General features: G+C 36.7%; 1 protein-coding gene across 2 annotated transcripts; it reads left to right on the top strand.

The window, feature by feature from the left end:
* Positions 1-4,701: 4,701 nt before the first annotated feature.
* slc17a8 (solute carrier family 17 member 8) lies at positions 4,702-16,564 on the top strand. 2 transcript variants are annotated; one of them, XM_047822039.1, is made up of 12 exons: positions 4,702-5,426; positions 7,021-7,276; positions 7,940-8,058; positions 8,816-8,930; positions 11,787-11,874; positions 12,695-12,781; positions 13,335-13,477; positions 13,562-13,711; positions 14,133-14,265; positions 14,372-14,482; positions 14,563-14,690; positions 14,922-16,564. In XM_047822039.1, exons 1-12 carry the CDS (start codon positions 5,326-5,328, stop codon positions 15,252-15,254), a joined length of 1,764 nt encoding a protein of 587 aa, XP_047677995.1. In that variant the 5' UTR covers positions 4,702-5,325; the 3' UTR covers positions 15,255-16,564. The 2 variants fall into 2 exon arrangements, with proteins under 2 accessions (XP_047677995.1, XP_047677996.1); XM_047822040.1 differs by having other exon boundaries at positions 14,563-14,760; positions 14,922-15,150.
* The last annotated feature ends 577 nt before the right edge of the window (positions 16,565-17,141 follow it).

Raw genomic sequence — 17,141 nt, 5'->3', positions numbered from 1 at the left:
TAAGCCACCGTGCCCCCGCTTTACAGAACATAAGAAACACAATACAAAAAAAAATTTATTCTACAAAGATTAATATAATAGATGAAACCTTGAGAGAATCCAGACTCAAAAGGGAACCTCATCCTCATTTGGGTGACACTGCAAAGTGTGTTAATAAATATACATTCTGGCAATTGTGTATTGATGTGGAGGTTGCTGTCCTTAAAGACTACATGGAGTTGGCATCTCCTCTTAAAAAGTCTGAATACTTCATAAAGCAGAGTCCAACTGGAGCTGGTACATCTTTACATCTAAATCCTCTTAGGATTGACCTTTTCTTAATAAAGGTCCACAATCTTCATGACACAGAACACAACTGGAGCTGGTACAATCTCTGGATGCCTCGGGATCAGTAGAAAAAAGAAAAATAGTGGAAAGGTATAAGCATAGCTGCTGTTCATAATATTAGCAAGCACTAAATGATAATGTGCCTGTAATCAATTTGTAATCAATTCTAAACTTAAATGTAGCTAGTGTAGAGATGAAAAAAATATCTAATTAATATTAATAAATATCTAATCTAAATATATACAGTGGGGCAAAAACGTATTTAGTCACCCACCAATTGTGCAAGTTCTCAGACTTAAAAAGATGAGAAAGGCCTGTAATGTTCATCATAGGTACCCTTCAACTATGAGAGACAGAATGAGGGAAAGAATACAAGAAATCACATTGTAGGATTTTTAATGAATTAATTGGTAAATTCCTCGGTAAAATAAGTATTTGGTCACCTACAAAAAAGCAAGATTTCTTGCTCTCACAGACCTGTAACTTCTTCTTTAACCCTTCTGCAGACCTGGGGTCTATTTGACTCATCTGGAAAGTTTGATGTTTCATAATTTGGGTTTCCTTCCACATATTTGCGTGAAATTTACCAAGATTGTTCCAAATTATGAACTTTGCAAGTAAAATTTATTTTGTCTATTTTCGTTGAACTATGTGTTTGTAAAATAAATACTTTCCTCCTCAAGTCATCCCGAGTCAATTTGATTCGGCCACATTTATTGGGGCAATAGGTCACACTTTTGCCCTTTTCATCACAATGAACATACATACAGACACAAAAATGCACATAAAATGTCCACTAACACACGCACGCAGAACACACACACACACAAGCATTGGTCATTGCAATTCATTGGGCCTCCAAAAAAAAAAAAACAATCATTTGTAAATATTTCACACTTGTTATATGCATTTGTCCAGCTGGGGACAATATCTTCTCTTCTCCTTCTACCAACAAGCTTCACACACACACACACACACACACACACACACACACACACACACACACACACACACACACACACACACACACACACACACACACACACACACACACACACACAATGTATTCAAATATTCAAATCTTATTTGTTTTCTCTCTCTTATTTATGAATTTTGACATACACCAGCCAGTGGTTATCCAAAATAATATTTAATAATTTCTGCTTATTTTACTTAAAAACATGGCATAATTTCATGAAGTTTATTGTTTATAAATTAAATGTAATAAAAAGCATAAGAGGTGTAAAGGAAGTTTTATTCACAATAAATTATGCCATGTTTTTGAGTGGTGTTTGTGTGTGTGTGTGTGTGTGTGTGTGTGTGTGTGTGTGTGTGTGTGTGTGTGTGTGTGTGTGTGTGTGTGTGTGTGTGTGTGTCAATTTGACCTGGAAAAAAAACAGGTTTTATTATTTATTGACATTAAAAATGATCAAAATGTTTTCAAAACAATTTCCTGGCTTTCAAAGAGATAATGCCCCAAGATTGATTCATTTCAATTATGCAACACCTTCTAACAGACAAATTTGCTGCAGTCTCCGACATCTGGACACGCTTCAACAAGAAATGCACTGAGAGTTTCACTCCAGGAGAACACATGACCATAGATGAACAGCTGTTCCCTACCATGGTTCGTTGTCCATTCACACAGTATATCGCAACCAAGCCAGACAAATTTGGGATCAAGTTTTGGATGGCCACAGATTTGGAGACCAAATATGTCTGCAATGCATCTCCTTACTTGGGAAAGGACCCCAGTCATCTGAAGGGAGAGAAGCTGGCAGAGAGGAGCCATTTTTGGATGATGGCAGAAATGTCACGTTGGTCAATTTCTTTACTTCACTGTCACTGTCGCACAGACTGCTGCAGCTCAAAACAACGCTACTGGGCACGGTGAATAAAGTCCGGTGTAAAATTCGATTTGCTACTGCACTGGGCATTCCAATGTCCTCCTCTACCCACACAGTGCTGTCTTTTGCTCAGACAGGGCTTCCCAGTATCACGGTGCATCTTCTGTGGAGGCATGTTGGGTTCTTGTTCCGTCTCAAAATTCACTTTTGGTGTTATAATTCAGTGATGGCCAATGAAAATTAAATGACATCATTTTATTCTGTATGTGTACAAACATCTCAAAAGCCATGGACCATAACTTCACCCAGCTTATGACATTTGTGTACAGACATACATAGCAAGTTTTCATTTTATTCATGTAATTGTATTAGCAACCTTTCATTCTGTTTTCACACAATTTTTTTAAATAAATAAAACAGACTATTTTGTATAGATAGGCCGTGAAGGTTTCCATGTCTAGATAGGCTTGTATAGATAGAAATTCTGAAGGTTTCCATGTCACACACAGAGGTTTGGCCTGCCTTGGATCTGAGCTTCTCTGAGTGCACAAATGCAAATGTGCCAGACCTCACAGGTGATGGGGGTGTTTGCACAACAAAAGCAGGAGAACAATGGAGCTGTAGGGGTGCTAGTAGGGGTGAGGTCCAGGGATTTTACACAAATTTGCACAGGTTTAGTAAATCTAGTGCTAGAGGAGATCTGCATGGAGGAATGGGCCAAACTACCAGCAACAGTGTGTAAAAACCTTGTGGAGACTTACAGAAAACGTTTGACCTCTGTCATTGCCAACAAAGGGTATATAACAAAGTATTGAGATGAACTTTTGTTATTGACTACTTATTTTCCACCATAATTTTCAAATAAATTTTTTAAAAATCAGACAATGTGATTTTTCTGGATTTTTTTCTCATTCTGTCTATCATAGTTGAAGTGTACCAAATGATGAAAATTACAGGCCTCTCTCATCTTTTTAAGTGGGAGAACTTGCACAATTGGTGGCTGAACACTAAATACTTTTTTGCCCCACTGTAAATATGACAACATAAATATAAATAACATATAGTATAAATGTATTACAAATATATATAATCCAAAATGTATAATGCTCTTTAACAAATGTAATTTAAGAAAATATATAAATATAAGAACATAAATAACATATATAGCATAAATATAAATAACATAAATGTGTTATATATATTTAATCTAAACTGTATAGTGCTACTTAACAAATGTAATTTAAGAAAATGCGCGGTGAGGGGAATAAACTACTGTGACATGCTTTTATTGGAAAATGATCAACTTTGGGGTAACTCTGCAGCAGCGTCCCCCAGGTCCTAGCGTCCAACACAAAATTAATTTTAAACATCAGAAAATCGTTGTGACATCTGGCAGCTCGATGGACTGCAGATTGGGCATCATTTCACTGCCCAATTCATATGTAACTTAACCATGATTAAAAAAAACGATTGCTTATGAGATATCATGTATGATAATCCCATAATTTGCCAAATTCTTTACTTAAAACAGTAAGTAAATGCTTAAATTTTCAGCTTTGTCTGATCAGCTATTTGTTGCCAAATAGGGTCAAATGCTAGAATATCTTTCTTATTTTGTGGTAGAGTGCTTTTTGAAATACCCCAGTTAATGCAATTGTAGAGAGGTGATTTTAAGGCAATTACACTTTCTTACACTCCTTCGTTTTCACCAGTTGTTCTGCTCCTGTCACACTAAGAATTTATGCAAAATAAAATGATGACCGTACATTTGATCATTTGTAAGATTTCTGAAAGTTAGTATTCTATTTTCAGTGCTTTACAGTTATTAAAGGTATTCATATTATATTATATTATATTATATTATATTATATTATATTATATTATATTATATTATATTATATTATATTATATTATATTAGATTAGATTAGATTAGATTAGATTTTGGGTCATTTCCTTGACAAAACCACTAGGTGTCGCACTAGACCTTGGGAATTTTCTCTTCAGCCTTTATTGGCAAAAATTAGCATTCGTTATTGGCAAAGCATAGCGTTCGTTGTGAAAGCTAAGCATTCATTCAAAAGAAAACAAAAATGGAAATTAAAACAGATTTTCTTTAAAGATCAGATTTTCAGTTCACTGAAATGAAGAGCAGCACAGAGAGAAGTTGATTTTTTTTACACAATAACCTAAGCATACATGCCTGATAAGATACTGATTATACTTTTTTTGCTTAGATTAGTTATTTATTTAGTTAGTAATGACCATTATGGAATGCCATAAGGGGTTTTTGGCTTGGCTTTTTGGACTAACACCTAAAGCTGCTCAATGAACCCCATGATCTCACTATATACAGTATTACCATACAAACTGCTGAAGTCCTTCATATTTTTCACACTACAGTATTGATCACTTTTATGATATTAGATGGAGTTTGTGGGTTTTGTACCTGAACTTTGAACACTCACATCAGTGTGTCATTGCTGGGGCTGACACTCTTTAACCTGCTATGGAATTGTTACACTAAAACAGAATGATCATGAGTCTGAGAAAAAAAGCTGTGTCTCTGGTTACACCTGCTTATATCATACAACCGTGAGCCTGCCTGCCTAATGCTGCATTTAATCTTTAATGACTTGTGGCTGACTGTCTTACTGACCTGCTCTAAATGAGACAAGCATTGAGGTGAGGATTGGAGGGGATGCAGGTAGGTATCCTCTGCATTTTTTGGTGCTGTGAAAAGTAAAAGCTTCTCTGGGATCTTTAGTTTCTCAATATATTCTTCACAATGATATAGTCACTTAGGGCAAATCACTTCCTCAGCCCTTTCTTATTCTGCCAAACGAGCTTTTCAAGGTGCTTCTTTATACTCATGCCAAGTGAACAAGTTCACAGAGATCCTTGGACTGCTGAGGACATCTGAATTACGTGTTCAGTTCCTGCACTTCCAGTTGGTGCCACCAATCTAGAGCTGCTAGAGCATCAAGGCGCAGCATCCCACCTCCCCTCTACTGTACTTCAGTCACACAAGCCCAACCAGAAGAGGATGAGCATTAACGCCTAGTGGACCTGTTGCCTATTTGGCAAAAGCAGAGCAATTCAGGGACGCAATTCACGGACGGTCTGTAGAAGAGCAGTGAAAGGGAAGGAGAGATGCCGTTTGGAGGACTTGCAGGACTGAAGGAGAAGGTGTTGAAGCCAGGGAAGGAGGAGATGAAGTATGCTGTGGGCGACTCTATGGGGAACTTGCAGAGGTAAGTGTGGAACTTAATGTCTGTCTGTTTATCTGTTACACTACATTTTGCAATTCTGTTCTTTAACAAAGTTATGACAGCATATTTTACTGTTTAGAAGTTGAACTCTTTATTGTGAACCATGCGGATGTAATAAAGATTTGAATTAATGCGATTAATAGTCATGATTTTTAGCTATAACATTGTTTTGTTTTTTAATTCAAGTTCTTAACTTTTATGCTGGTTTTTCTAATACTGGTGTTACTCCTGTGATATATTTGACCAAAGGGTTGGGTATTAGGTCTATTAACATAATTGTAATTTTATCTGAAATATTAACTGAATATGCTGTATATATTGTGGACATGTATATGTATAAATATAGTTTATAGATCATAAATAGAAGTTAAGCTGTCAGAGTAATGCTTTTAGACACTGACACATTCACAGAAGTGTAACATACTTGGAAACTTAATATAAATGGAAGATCGCTGTCAAAAGTAAGACAAACAGATGAAAGAGATAAAGCGAATAATTTCCTGTGCCTGTGTAATATTCTGTCATACACAGTTCAGGTGCTGCATTCTGGACTCTACAAAGGGAACTGCTGAAATTTGGAACCACAAAACCTACAGCAGAACCCTATATTGAAGTGATTTGTAATTGAACAGATACTGTTAAATATATAATTCAGAAAAAATAGTGACCACTGTGCAAGTGAATTTTACTAAATTAAGAATAGTGTAGAATTTATCGCTGAATCCTAATCTAAAGAAAGGTGGTGCATTTTTTATTGATTATCTGACAAACTGTACCATAATTATAACTATAATTTATCATGTATTGACATGTATTGACATTGTCATTACCTGTAGTTAGAAAAATGTCACATTATCAGTCAGTGAGGTCTCCTGTATCTCCTTTTTTAACTACTGTGTATGGTTCTTATACAGATCAAATGATTTTAATGCTTAGATAAATAAGTAGGGAGTAAAATCTAGACTTTGGTTGTATATTTGGGTTAGAGGATTAAATGCTGGACAATTGAATGATATTATATGCTTGTCATTGTGTTCGTGCCATTTGTGAGCTAAAGCAAACCTTGAAAGGGCTCCCAATTTTTCTACTATGAGTTCACCTGATGCATAAACATCCGTAGAGAGCAAGACCAGGGCTTTGGGATTCTTCATGAAAATAATCCACAGTTCTATTCTACAATAGTTCCACTAAACTCTTAGTGAATTCTCTCCAGTCTCTGAGAGGCAGGAACTTGAGAGTAGACATGACAAAGTCGTAGCTGTTATCTGGTGCATGAGAGACAAGATGGAGTATCCATAACAGAGCTAGTGTGCATGTGTGTGAAAGGGAGTGAGTGACAAAAGCTCCACTCTGTGACCTTTCTCAAGCCATGTTTTTGGTCAAATTTTGATCTTGCTGATGGCAGACAGAATAAGAAAGCAAAAACATAATGAGGTGCAGCAGCTGAGATACTGAAGTAGAAGAACAGTTGAAAGAAGAGCTGGCAGGATGAATTTAATTGAGTAACAACGTTTGTTAGGTAGAAGTGTAGTTGAACACTTCCTTTTTATGTCACATGTCTACCACCTCTCTGCAGGAAGATTGATGGCACCAATGTAGATGATGAGGCGCCAATAGAGCTAACGGAAGATGGCAGGCCAGTGTCAGCTTCTCACCGCAGCCCACCAATGCTCGATTGTGGCTGCTTCGGCCTGCCCAAGCGCTACATAATTGCTATTCTCAGTGGACTGGGTTTCTGTATCTCATTTGGTATCCGCTGCAATCTAGGTGTTGCCATTGTGGAAATGGTCAACAACAACACGGTGTACATCAATGGGACTGCTGTGATGCAGGTGAATAAAAGAATGTGCATTTATTCATTCATTCATCTTCAGTAACCACTTTATCCTGTCAGGGTCACTGTGAATCGATAGCCTATCCTGGAGAAACTAGACACAAAGAAGAAATACACACCGATTTAGACCTATTTGGACTAGCCAGCATGCATTTTAGAGGTTGAAGAAATCCCAAATAGACAAGGGAACAAGCGAAATTTCACACAGACGGTAATGTGAGCTAAGGTTTGAACCAGGACCCTGGAGCTGTGAGGTGGTAATGCTACCTCCTGTGCCATAGTGCCATGCAACAGCAAAGACCAGTTAGAACAAATGCCCTTTGAACAGTTTATGAGTTCATGAAAGTATCTGTTTTTATCTCCCATATCTGTTTCACTGACTTAAAACATCCCTTTGAAAAAATTAATACTGCAGTTGTTAAACGGAAGAGAAAGTAATTAACCAGTTCAGCTGAGGCGACAAGAGATTATCTTGGTTTTGATTTTAGCTGAAAAGCTTATAAATGAGTTTCAGAGTAGTTAGGTACAGCAATTTCCTGTGGTCTGATTAAAGTGAAATACAAATATCTAAATTACTTTTTTGCTCCTTCCCTTTTTCTGTCTCTGTATTGCACTTAGTAATTGCATATTTTAATATTTATTGCTTTTACTTATTTTCCAGCCTGCCCAGTTTAACTGGGACCCTGAGACAGTAGGGTTGATACATGGCTCATTTTTCTGGGGTTACATTGTTACTCAAATCCCTGGAGGCTTTATTTCCAACAAGCTAGCAGCAAACAGGTAAATGTAATCCTCCTGGCACCATAAACCACGTAGAAGCAAAGAGGTAGGTGATGCATGAAACTTTTGTGTTTTCACACAGTCTTTACTGATACTGAGAAGACTTCATGTCTAGTTAAAGATAAGACAGTAATTAGTATCATATAACAAAATACACTATTTATGTACAGATTACTGTGAGAACAAATGCCTGGTCAGGGCTGGAAGGGTTAAAGCGGTGTGCTGTGTTGATGAGAGTTGTGATAGTGCTCCTGTAATAAAAGCCTCACAGGAAAAAGAGGACGCAAGACTGACAGAGTTAATAATGAAAGATCCTGTCGCAGATCTTTCCCTGAAACATCAACCTCTAGAATATTACAAGTGTCACTTGCACAAGATTTTATAGGGGCGAAAGCATAAAATGATGAAGTAAATGGTGACAAAAATAAGTGAATGAATCAGAAAATGCCATCTTGCCTTATGACAGAGCGGTGGACAAAATGTCCATCAAAATGTTTATCATTAAGTCTTTACTTCTGCTCTTTTTTCATACTTGGCTTTAGACATATTCATTGCCGAATTCCATATTCAGAGTTAAACTGTAGATGTCACTCATTCACCATTAGTTAGTATTATTTAACCATCATAAGGCAAATCTCATGAGATATTGTGAAATACTCAACACTTTGTAAGATATGTAAACCTTTATTGTAAGATATAAACTTTAATTGCATAAAAACTGAAATGCCTCAAAATTTGTCTCTCCATGTTTTCTCAGGGTGTTTGGAGCTGCTATTTTCCTGACGTCAATTCTAAATATGTTTATCCCATCAGCAGCGAGAGTCCACTATGGCTGTGTTTTGTTTGTGCGAATCTTGCAGGGGCTGGTGGAGGTCAGTGCATTAGGACATTAGTACAAAACACTGTTAATATTTACTTCAGAAGAGTTCGGCATTTTATTATTAATTATTCCAATGTGCAAAAGTACATCTTACATCAAAACGATTTTACTAGATCAACTAAGGTTTTTAAATAATTATTAAAAACAATTTTTTATCACAACATTAATTACAACAATAGCAACACTAATAGTCTAGACATTAGAAAAATAATTAAAAAATGACACAAAAGAAGTTTAGACAACAAGGGGAAAGTAAGACTCCCTGTCACAAACAGAATATATAACATATAATATATAACAGCAATAACTATAACATAGCAAAAACCGGTGCTAATTTATTGCTTGATGGATTGGTTGGCATTGCTAGCAAGGTTAGTACTGCCTACAGTACAGCCCTGTGCTATGGGTGTTAGTTTTCAGAGCTCACGGCCCCATAGAAGAATCATTCTTATTCTTATAGAATGATTCTAATCACCTCTTCTTATTCCTTCTTATTGCTAGGACGGGTTGTCATTTCGTTGTAAGTTGTATACTGTATATAACTGTCATGAAACAAAAAAATCTTAAATCTTGAACAATTGCATTTAATAGGAGTAAAAAACCTTCAAGTTTGAAAGATCTCAAGAAGGATAATAGTCAACTTTTACTGTAAATGTTTAATATCATCCAGCACAGCAAAATTGTAATACAGGATGCAATGGGGCTATACAAGGCAGTGATGAACCTCACTTCTACTCTTCTGTTCTGAGATGTCGAGCACATGGTTGTGGTGTTAGAATGGAAGTTAACCTTTAAGAATAAATTTCAGAATAAGGAATGTGGGTTAGTGATTGTGCCACTACCTGAACTGTCTGTTCCTCCTGAGGAAACAACACGTACCTTAGGAAAGAGACAGTTGAGAGGTGAAACTGACACTTACACTTGGCCTCACTGTATAGCCTGTGCTTCAAATGTCACACAGACCTCAGATGATCTAAACACTTCTCTGGGTTCCAGTAATACTGCAGGATCTATACAATATAAATATTTTACTATATTTATCTGTGACACTGAAGCTCATTAAAAAAAAAAAAAATTAAACCAATGAATTCCCAATCGAAGCACTGAACACATTCAGGGTTTTGTCCAGACAATAAGGCATTACCAAAAATTCCTAATGTCCAAGGGTCATTGAAAAAGTCACGTACTCAAAACTCTGGCTCTATGCAACTTTTCCAGTACAGGGAGTAATGAACTTCTTGGTGACCTGGTTCAAATCTTCAGTAATCAATTCACAGCCCTAATCCTCTATCCTTATTCTCCATAAATAAAGAGCTAGGATATAAAGGGTCAAACAAACCCATGCCTAGAGGCCTCCTGCATGTACTTAGCCATTTCAGCAATCTCCATGATGGATAACAAGTAATTGTGGAGAACTGGCAGCAGGTTAACAATACAGCCTGTTTGTGTTGAGGATTTTTGTTTGTGTTGAGTTTTTTTTTTACATTGCTTACTAAGGATCTCTGTCCGATTGTGGTATTCTTGTGATATACACCTGCAGTAGTGATGTAGTGGACAGGGTGGCAGGTGCATCTGCATTGTTATTCAGACTGAGCAAGACACTAAACAAGTGGCACAATAACAATAAGCAAATTAGTAGTGCATATCAGATAGTTAAACAATCCCACACACTCCTGCAGAATTTCTGTTCTGTTATTTCTGTTTGTACCCCTTATAACATATTGAAATTAACGTTTTAAAATTAATATTTACTGAAATATAAACAAACAAGGCATTTAAACCACACTCAGACCAGGATAAATTAAAGTAACTGATTACTGAGGAATGTGGATGAATGAATATGGTAAGCTTGTATTATAAGTCAGTACTAATGCTTACTGGAACTGGAATAATCGAAATGAGTTAGGTGGGCCTTACTTTTACCCCCAATTATCTCATTCATGATTTTTCCCCACTAATTTATATTATCAATGTTAAAAAAATCTAACCAGCAGAGTATCATGTTTAGCTGATTGTTGCCTACAAGAAACATCTGGAAAAACCTTTAAAAAACCTTTAAAAACTTTAAAGATATGATTTATGAATTTGTGATTTATGAAACCTGTTAGACGCTGGTGCACATATTCATGGTTGTATGCAACCTTCTAAAAGCATCTAACCATAAAATTGTACAAATGACAAGCCTGTTAGGTGTTCAATGCTCTTGAGAGGAGGCTAATGTTAAACTATAATCAAATCTACATTATATAAACTGTACTGTTTTCTCACTGTATCTAGTCTTAGGTAGAAATAAACTTAATACATCCCTGTAATAAGGTATTTGTAATGATCAGGGGCAGATGATACCGATGACAGGGATCAAGCCCATACCTCTGCCGTAGGCTAAACCACCCACAGTAGCAAATCAGACCCAAATGAAGGATTTCAGTGCATAAAAAAAAACAAAAAACTTACATTTAACATAACAAAACATAAACGTAACTATGACATGGAAACCTTAATGTAGCAAATAAAACACAACTTGGACATACGAGCCACACATGACAACAACAGCAACAACGTTAACAGATATGAACAAAGTTAACAGAGAACAAGACAGGCAAGCAATCAATGTAAAAAAAAAAAAAAAAAAGCAGGTGAGAACATAGGTACGGGAAAGGGCATAGCACCACTCACATAGAAACAATATGGTGGGCAATGAGAAAACACCTGCCAGTCCCCCTCTGGTGGTCTGGCAGCGAACTGTCCAAGCACCTGACAGCATTTATGATGGCAACCCACAAAGCTTAAGAGAAGCTCAGTTAACTCAAAAAAATTAAGTCTCAGGTTTTTGTTTTTTGTGTTTCAGGGAGTCACCTATCCAGCTTGCCATGGAATGTGGAGCAAATGGGCTCCACCGCTAGAAAGAAGCCGCTTGGCGACTACATCTTTTTGTGGTGTGTACATCTACAACAAATTATATTACACAAAGACACTGAAAGCAATATTGAACTGTAATAATTAAGTGGTGTAACTGTGAATTTACTAATCCCATTATATGAATGTTCATTTCTTTCCCACACTTCTGTTTCCCCCTACCTGTCAACATATTTATAATTTGAAAATGAGATGGAACCAAGGACCGATAGATAGCCATTAAACAACCTGCACACAGTGTCAGTGTTCGGTATTAGGTATTAACCCATTGAGCACCAAGGGAAAGTTGTTTTAGTTTGCATATTATGTATATATATATAAAATCTACATATTGCATACCCCCCCCCCAATCCATCAAAATATCCTTTATTTTTAATCAAATGTGGTGCTATGGCAAACCATTCTACACACTGCTGTTGATACTGCTTCTAAATGGAGATGTTCGGCACCTTCCGAATGTGTAAGAGACCTCCTCTCGTTGATCGAAAATCAAAAAAAGAATTACAGAATCTCTGTGCACAAAAGCAGAATGGAAAACAGAATGTAAGTTGTCCTGCACAATTAACTTATGTATGTGCACGTGCAAAATCAAGTGTTCTCCTTATACATTCATACAGCACCTTCCTCAGCAGTTTCAGAACTAGGGCTATATTACATCACAAAAAGTAAAATATGAATGTTATAGGTAACCTGTGCTCATTTTTCAGCTATGTCTGCAACCATTTGGGGCCCCTAATATATTTCATGGGAGACTTGCTGTAATTACAGTTCATATAAAAAAATTCCAGGTCTTGCTCTTGGTGACATACTAACTACTCTCGTGTGGATTCTTCTTGACAGGCTCATATGCAGGGGCTGTGATTGCCATGCCTCTGGCAGGAGTGTTAGTGCAGTATGTAGGCTGGCCCTCCGTTTTCTACATCTATGGTGAGATTCGTTTTCAAGCTTATACAAAAATCACATGTTAGGACTAAGGAATCCGACTGACCAATACTTCATTTTAAGATTGTACATTTAAAGGAAACAAATAAAAGTGTAGTGATATTTTATTTCCATTCTTATTACATTCAGATCAAACACACTTGCAATCTGTAGGGAATTGAAATGAAAGTAATATAATATCATAGATGAGTTTTAAAAAGTAAGTCCAAACATAACCGCAGGGTTTTACACAACCTATATTGCTCTGTCCTTGGAATTGTTTGCTGGCATATGAAAAGCTTACAGCTGATATATGAATACACTTATCACATATCAGCAATTAGCGATTTTGAACATTTAAAGGATCGAGTGAGTCACTGCTTATCCTCCCAGGTTGAACTACTCAACAAATTACATTTCCATCAGGAGAGTATTCAGAATGTTTTTAGTTCATTTCATATATATTTATGTTCATTTCTGTGTAATAATGTATTTATCTACATTTTATTTACTGCCCATATAAATGTTACCAATGTTTTTGGGTGTTTGTATTCTTCAGGAGTTTTTGGAATCATATGGTATACTTTCTGGCTACTGCTTGCCTATGAAAGCCCAGCTGTACACCCTACTATTAGTGAAGAAGAGAAAACATACATTGAGACCTCAATAGGTGAAGGTGTCAACTTAATGAGTGCTACTGAGGTACAGGCTTAGAAACCAAATGTCAAATCAAAATTAATTGCAGATGTTTTGAAATCATGGATGCCATGATTGCTTTCTGTTCAGAAATTCAAGACTCCATGGCGACAGTTCTTCACTTCTATGCCAGTCTACGCCATTATAGTGGCCAACTTTTGCCGTAGTTGGACCTTCTATCTCCTGCTTATTAGCCAACCAGCTTACTTTGAGGAGGTTTTTGGTTTTCCTATAAGCAAGGTGAGTTGTTTTTCTTGCCTGGTGCTTGAACTTGTAAACAATGCTTTCAAGCAACAAATAAAAATTTTCCAATATGATCATATCTGCCACTAGCTAGTTTTTCTTTGTCAACCAACAGCTACTAATCATGAAGGATCGTTGCTAGAATGTGCTTCCCCTGAGACACATCAAAACAGCCACTGCATATTTTCAAAACTCTGATCATTCTGTGGTAGATGAACACTAACAGAAAACTGCCTTCTTCCACATAGATGAAGTCACAGATTCTCATAATTTTGGAAAAATTATTGTCGTCCATCCCTCCCTCCCTCCCAGACAGCATATCCAGTTTTGCTCTTTTTGGCATTTCAATTTTTCCTGCCAAACCCTGAACACTTTTTTTAGGAGCTGGTACTCAACATATGAATGTATCATCTCTTAGGTGGGCATTTTGTCAGCTGTGCCCCACATGGTCATGACCATCATCGTGCCGATCGGAGGGCAGCTTGCAGACTTCTTGAGGAGCAATAAAATTCTGTCCACCACAACCGTGCGCAAAATCATGAACTGTGGAGGTTGGCACTAATATTTCTTAAAATAAAATCAATAAAATATGTTTTATAATGAATTGTTAATACAATGAACCAACACTCCTTTCATGAATGTGTGGGGTTGTCTTAGGTTTTGGGATGGAAGCCACATTACTGCTAGTGGTGGGATTCTCACATACACGTGGTGTAGCCATTTCATTTCTTGTCCTGGCAGTGGGCTTCAGTGGCTTTGCCATATCAGGTTAGAGTATCAGAAAGTTAAAGTATTATATATTCATATCTACCAAAAATATATTGATAAAGTTTTGTTGTGAATCTCAGGCTTCAACGTGAATCACCTTGATATTGCTCCCCGTTATGCAAGTATTCTGATGGGAATCTCCAACGGCGTAGGCACACTGTCTGGTATGGTGTGTCCTCTCATCGTTGGAGCACTGACCAAACACAAAGTGGGTGCTGCTCTAATTGTTGATATGTGCATTTGCATAGAGTGGTTTACACCAAAGGACCAGTTAAAAGGTATAAATGTTTTAACAGTAGACAGAAGTTATTAAATAATTAGGGCTTGTGGTGTTTTTAAATACAGCAAAGTTCTTTGGATCTCTTTGCCTCAGCCTACATTGTTTCCCTTTGATTTATTACTTCTGTAATAGTATGCATTTAATTTTTTTTTAAAATAGACTCGTCGGGAATGGCAGAATGTCTTTGTGATTGCCGCCATGGTCCATTATTGTGGTGTGATCTTTTACGGCATCTTTGCTTCGGGTGAAAAACAAGACTGGGCTGACCCTGAGAGCACTAGTGAGGAGAAGTGTGGCATCATCGGAGAAGACGAACTTGCTCAGGAGACTGAGGCCAGCTGTGAAAGCTCCCTCAACACCAAGATGAGGTCTTACGGAACCACTGCAGAGAACTCAGATGGCCGCAAACAGGGCTGGAAAAAGAAAAGAGGTGTGACCACACAGGAGGAAGATGAAAGAGGACCATCACGGTACGAGAATGGGGACTATTAGGAGAATTATTGGTGACGTTTGGGATTTAGGGTTCATCAAGAGCCTTGGACTCCTCTCACCTCATTGGTGTGCTGTTAAGGTGATGAAATCAAAATGAGCAACTCCACTGGATCCATGCAACCTTACCCATGTGGTTGTGCAATATAATAAAAGCTTTATTTTGCAATTAATTTTATTTTGGGTCCTTTTTGACTTTTTCGTCTATCCTCTCATGCATAAACCCATTGTTGAGGTCCGAGTTGTTTGCTAGACATCAGTCTCTGTGGTTATGTGATGGGCTATGCTAAGATTTTTATCTAAAATATTTTGTCTCTTTCTTCATATTTCATTTTGAGAATCCTGCGGATCCAGAAAATCCAAAAATAAAGATTCAAGTATTTCATTAAGTATTAAGATTTATATAAATAATCCAACTCTCTTATTGGTGTTGTAAAACAACATGAAATGATCTTGGGGAAAGATGGTTTAGTGTTTTAGCATGTTTGCCTCACACTTCTGGGGATGGGTATTTGATTCCTTCCTCTGGCCGGTAGGTGTGAAGTTTTTCTATACTGTACTTCCTGTGCTTCTGGGATATTTTCAGTTAGTTCTGGTTTCCTCTCCCACTTCAAAGACGCCTTGTAGGCTGATTGGCATCTCTAAATTGTCCATAGTCTGGTCCATAGGCTGTCCCCTACCTTGTGCCCTGGGACAGATTCCAGGTTTGGGTGACCCTGTGTAGGATAAGTGATACACATAATGGATGGAAGAAATGATCATGCAAATCAAATTATTAATTTGAGATTTATCCTCAATCTTTATCAATAAGCAAAAATTATGCATTTACATTTTTATTTACTTTGATTTATTAAGGCCCGTTGTTGTAACCTATGCAATAAAAGGTAAATATACAATTTGTGTGAATATTTATACTGGATCATTGAGAACACTCTGAGCTATACTTCTTCATGTTGCTTATTCACATTGCTATTTTAGGGTTCAGCCTGCAGGTTTCTTTCTAAACCTGGCAAATTAACCAAAACACCTTCTTTATTTTAAAATGGTAAGGATCTTGTTTATCTCTAGAATTAATGACCTTTCACAAGGAACCCCTAAATCATATAAATATAGTATTTATGTTATGTCTTTTGATTACAGAATTGTACCAGTTCAGCACCAACGCAAGATGAAAATGTAATAATTCATGTTCAAAACCAGCAATGTGCCTCTTTTATAAGTACAGCGTAACTCTATTGTCAATGTAAATGTATTGAAAAAATAGATGTTTAAATGTAAAGTTATTGCATCTAGTACTATCTGTAACAGTTCAATTTGAGACAAATAAAGTAGATGTTTAAATTCATATTTTCTATGTATTCTTATTTATTATTATAGTTTCCATTATTATGATTCCAGCAATGCAGTTTATTGCATGTATTAATCTTAATCTTACACTATTTCAACTAAACTGCCAAAAAGAGTGCGGATCATAGTGCATAATCTACATTTGCACATTCCTAATTCCTTACAATTTTTTTGTCATATTTAGAGACGTTTTTGATACTTCTGTTTTATACCACTGATGAGCTAAATGAGTAAACAGTGAAGTAAAGAGTCTCTATCTTGTGAGTTGTTCATGTTATCATGCTGTTCTGCTCATCTGTGCTTGTTTATGCTGACTTGCTTAATTTGGCTCAGCCAGTCATTATTAAGAGCTGACAAAATTCTGCTGGTTTGTGTCATGTGAAAGTAAACATCCTTTTCTTAATCACTTTTAAACCATCTGAACATTTTATTCCTAAAACAGCATGTTATTCCATTTTCCAACCGAATCCAGTGTTCAGTATTCTTAGTTCTCTATTCTGCAAATACCACACAGAAAAATATACTATAGACATTTTCCCCATT

This window comes from Tachysurus fulvidraco, chromosome 13, assembly GCF_022655615.1.
Source record: "Tachysurus fulvidraco isolate hzauxx_2018 chromosome 13, HZAU_PFXX_2.0, whole genome shotgun sequence".
In the NCBI taxonomy this organism is placed as follows: Eukaryota; Metazoa; Chordata; class Actinopteri; order Siluriformes; family Bagridae; genus Tachysurus; species Tachysurus fulvidraco.
The sequence above is the reverse complement of the archived record's forward strand: the minus strand, read 5'-3'. Positions and strand labels throughout refer to the sequence as shown.

Coding starts and splice junctions, on each gene's coding strand:
- slc17a8 (XM_047822039.1), top strand. CDS start 5,326: ATGCCGTTTGGAGGACTTGCAGGACTGAAGGAGAAGGTGTTGAAGCCA. Junction 5,427..7,020: donor TCTATGGGGAACTTGCAGAG/GTAAGTGTGGAA, acceptor ACCTCTCTGCAG/GAAGATTGATGGCACCAATG. Junction 14,483..14,562: donor CAGTGGCTTTGCCATATCAG/GTTAGAGTATCA, acceptor TGTGAATCTCAG/GCTTCAACGTGAATCACCTT.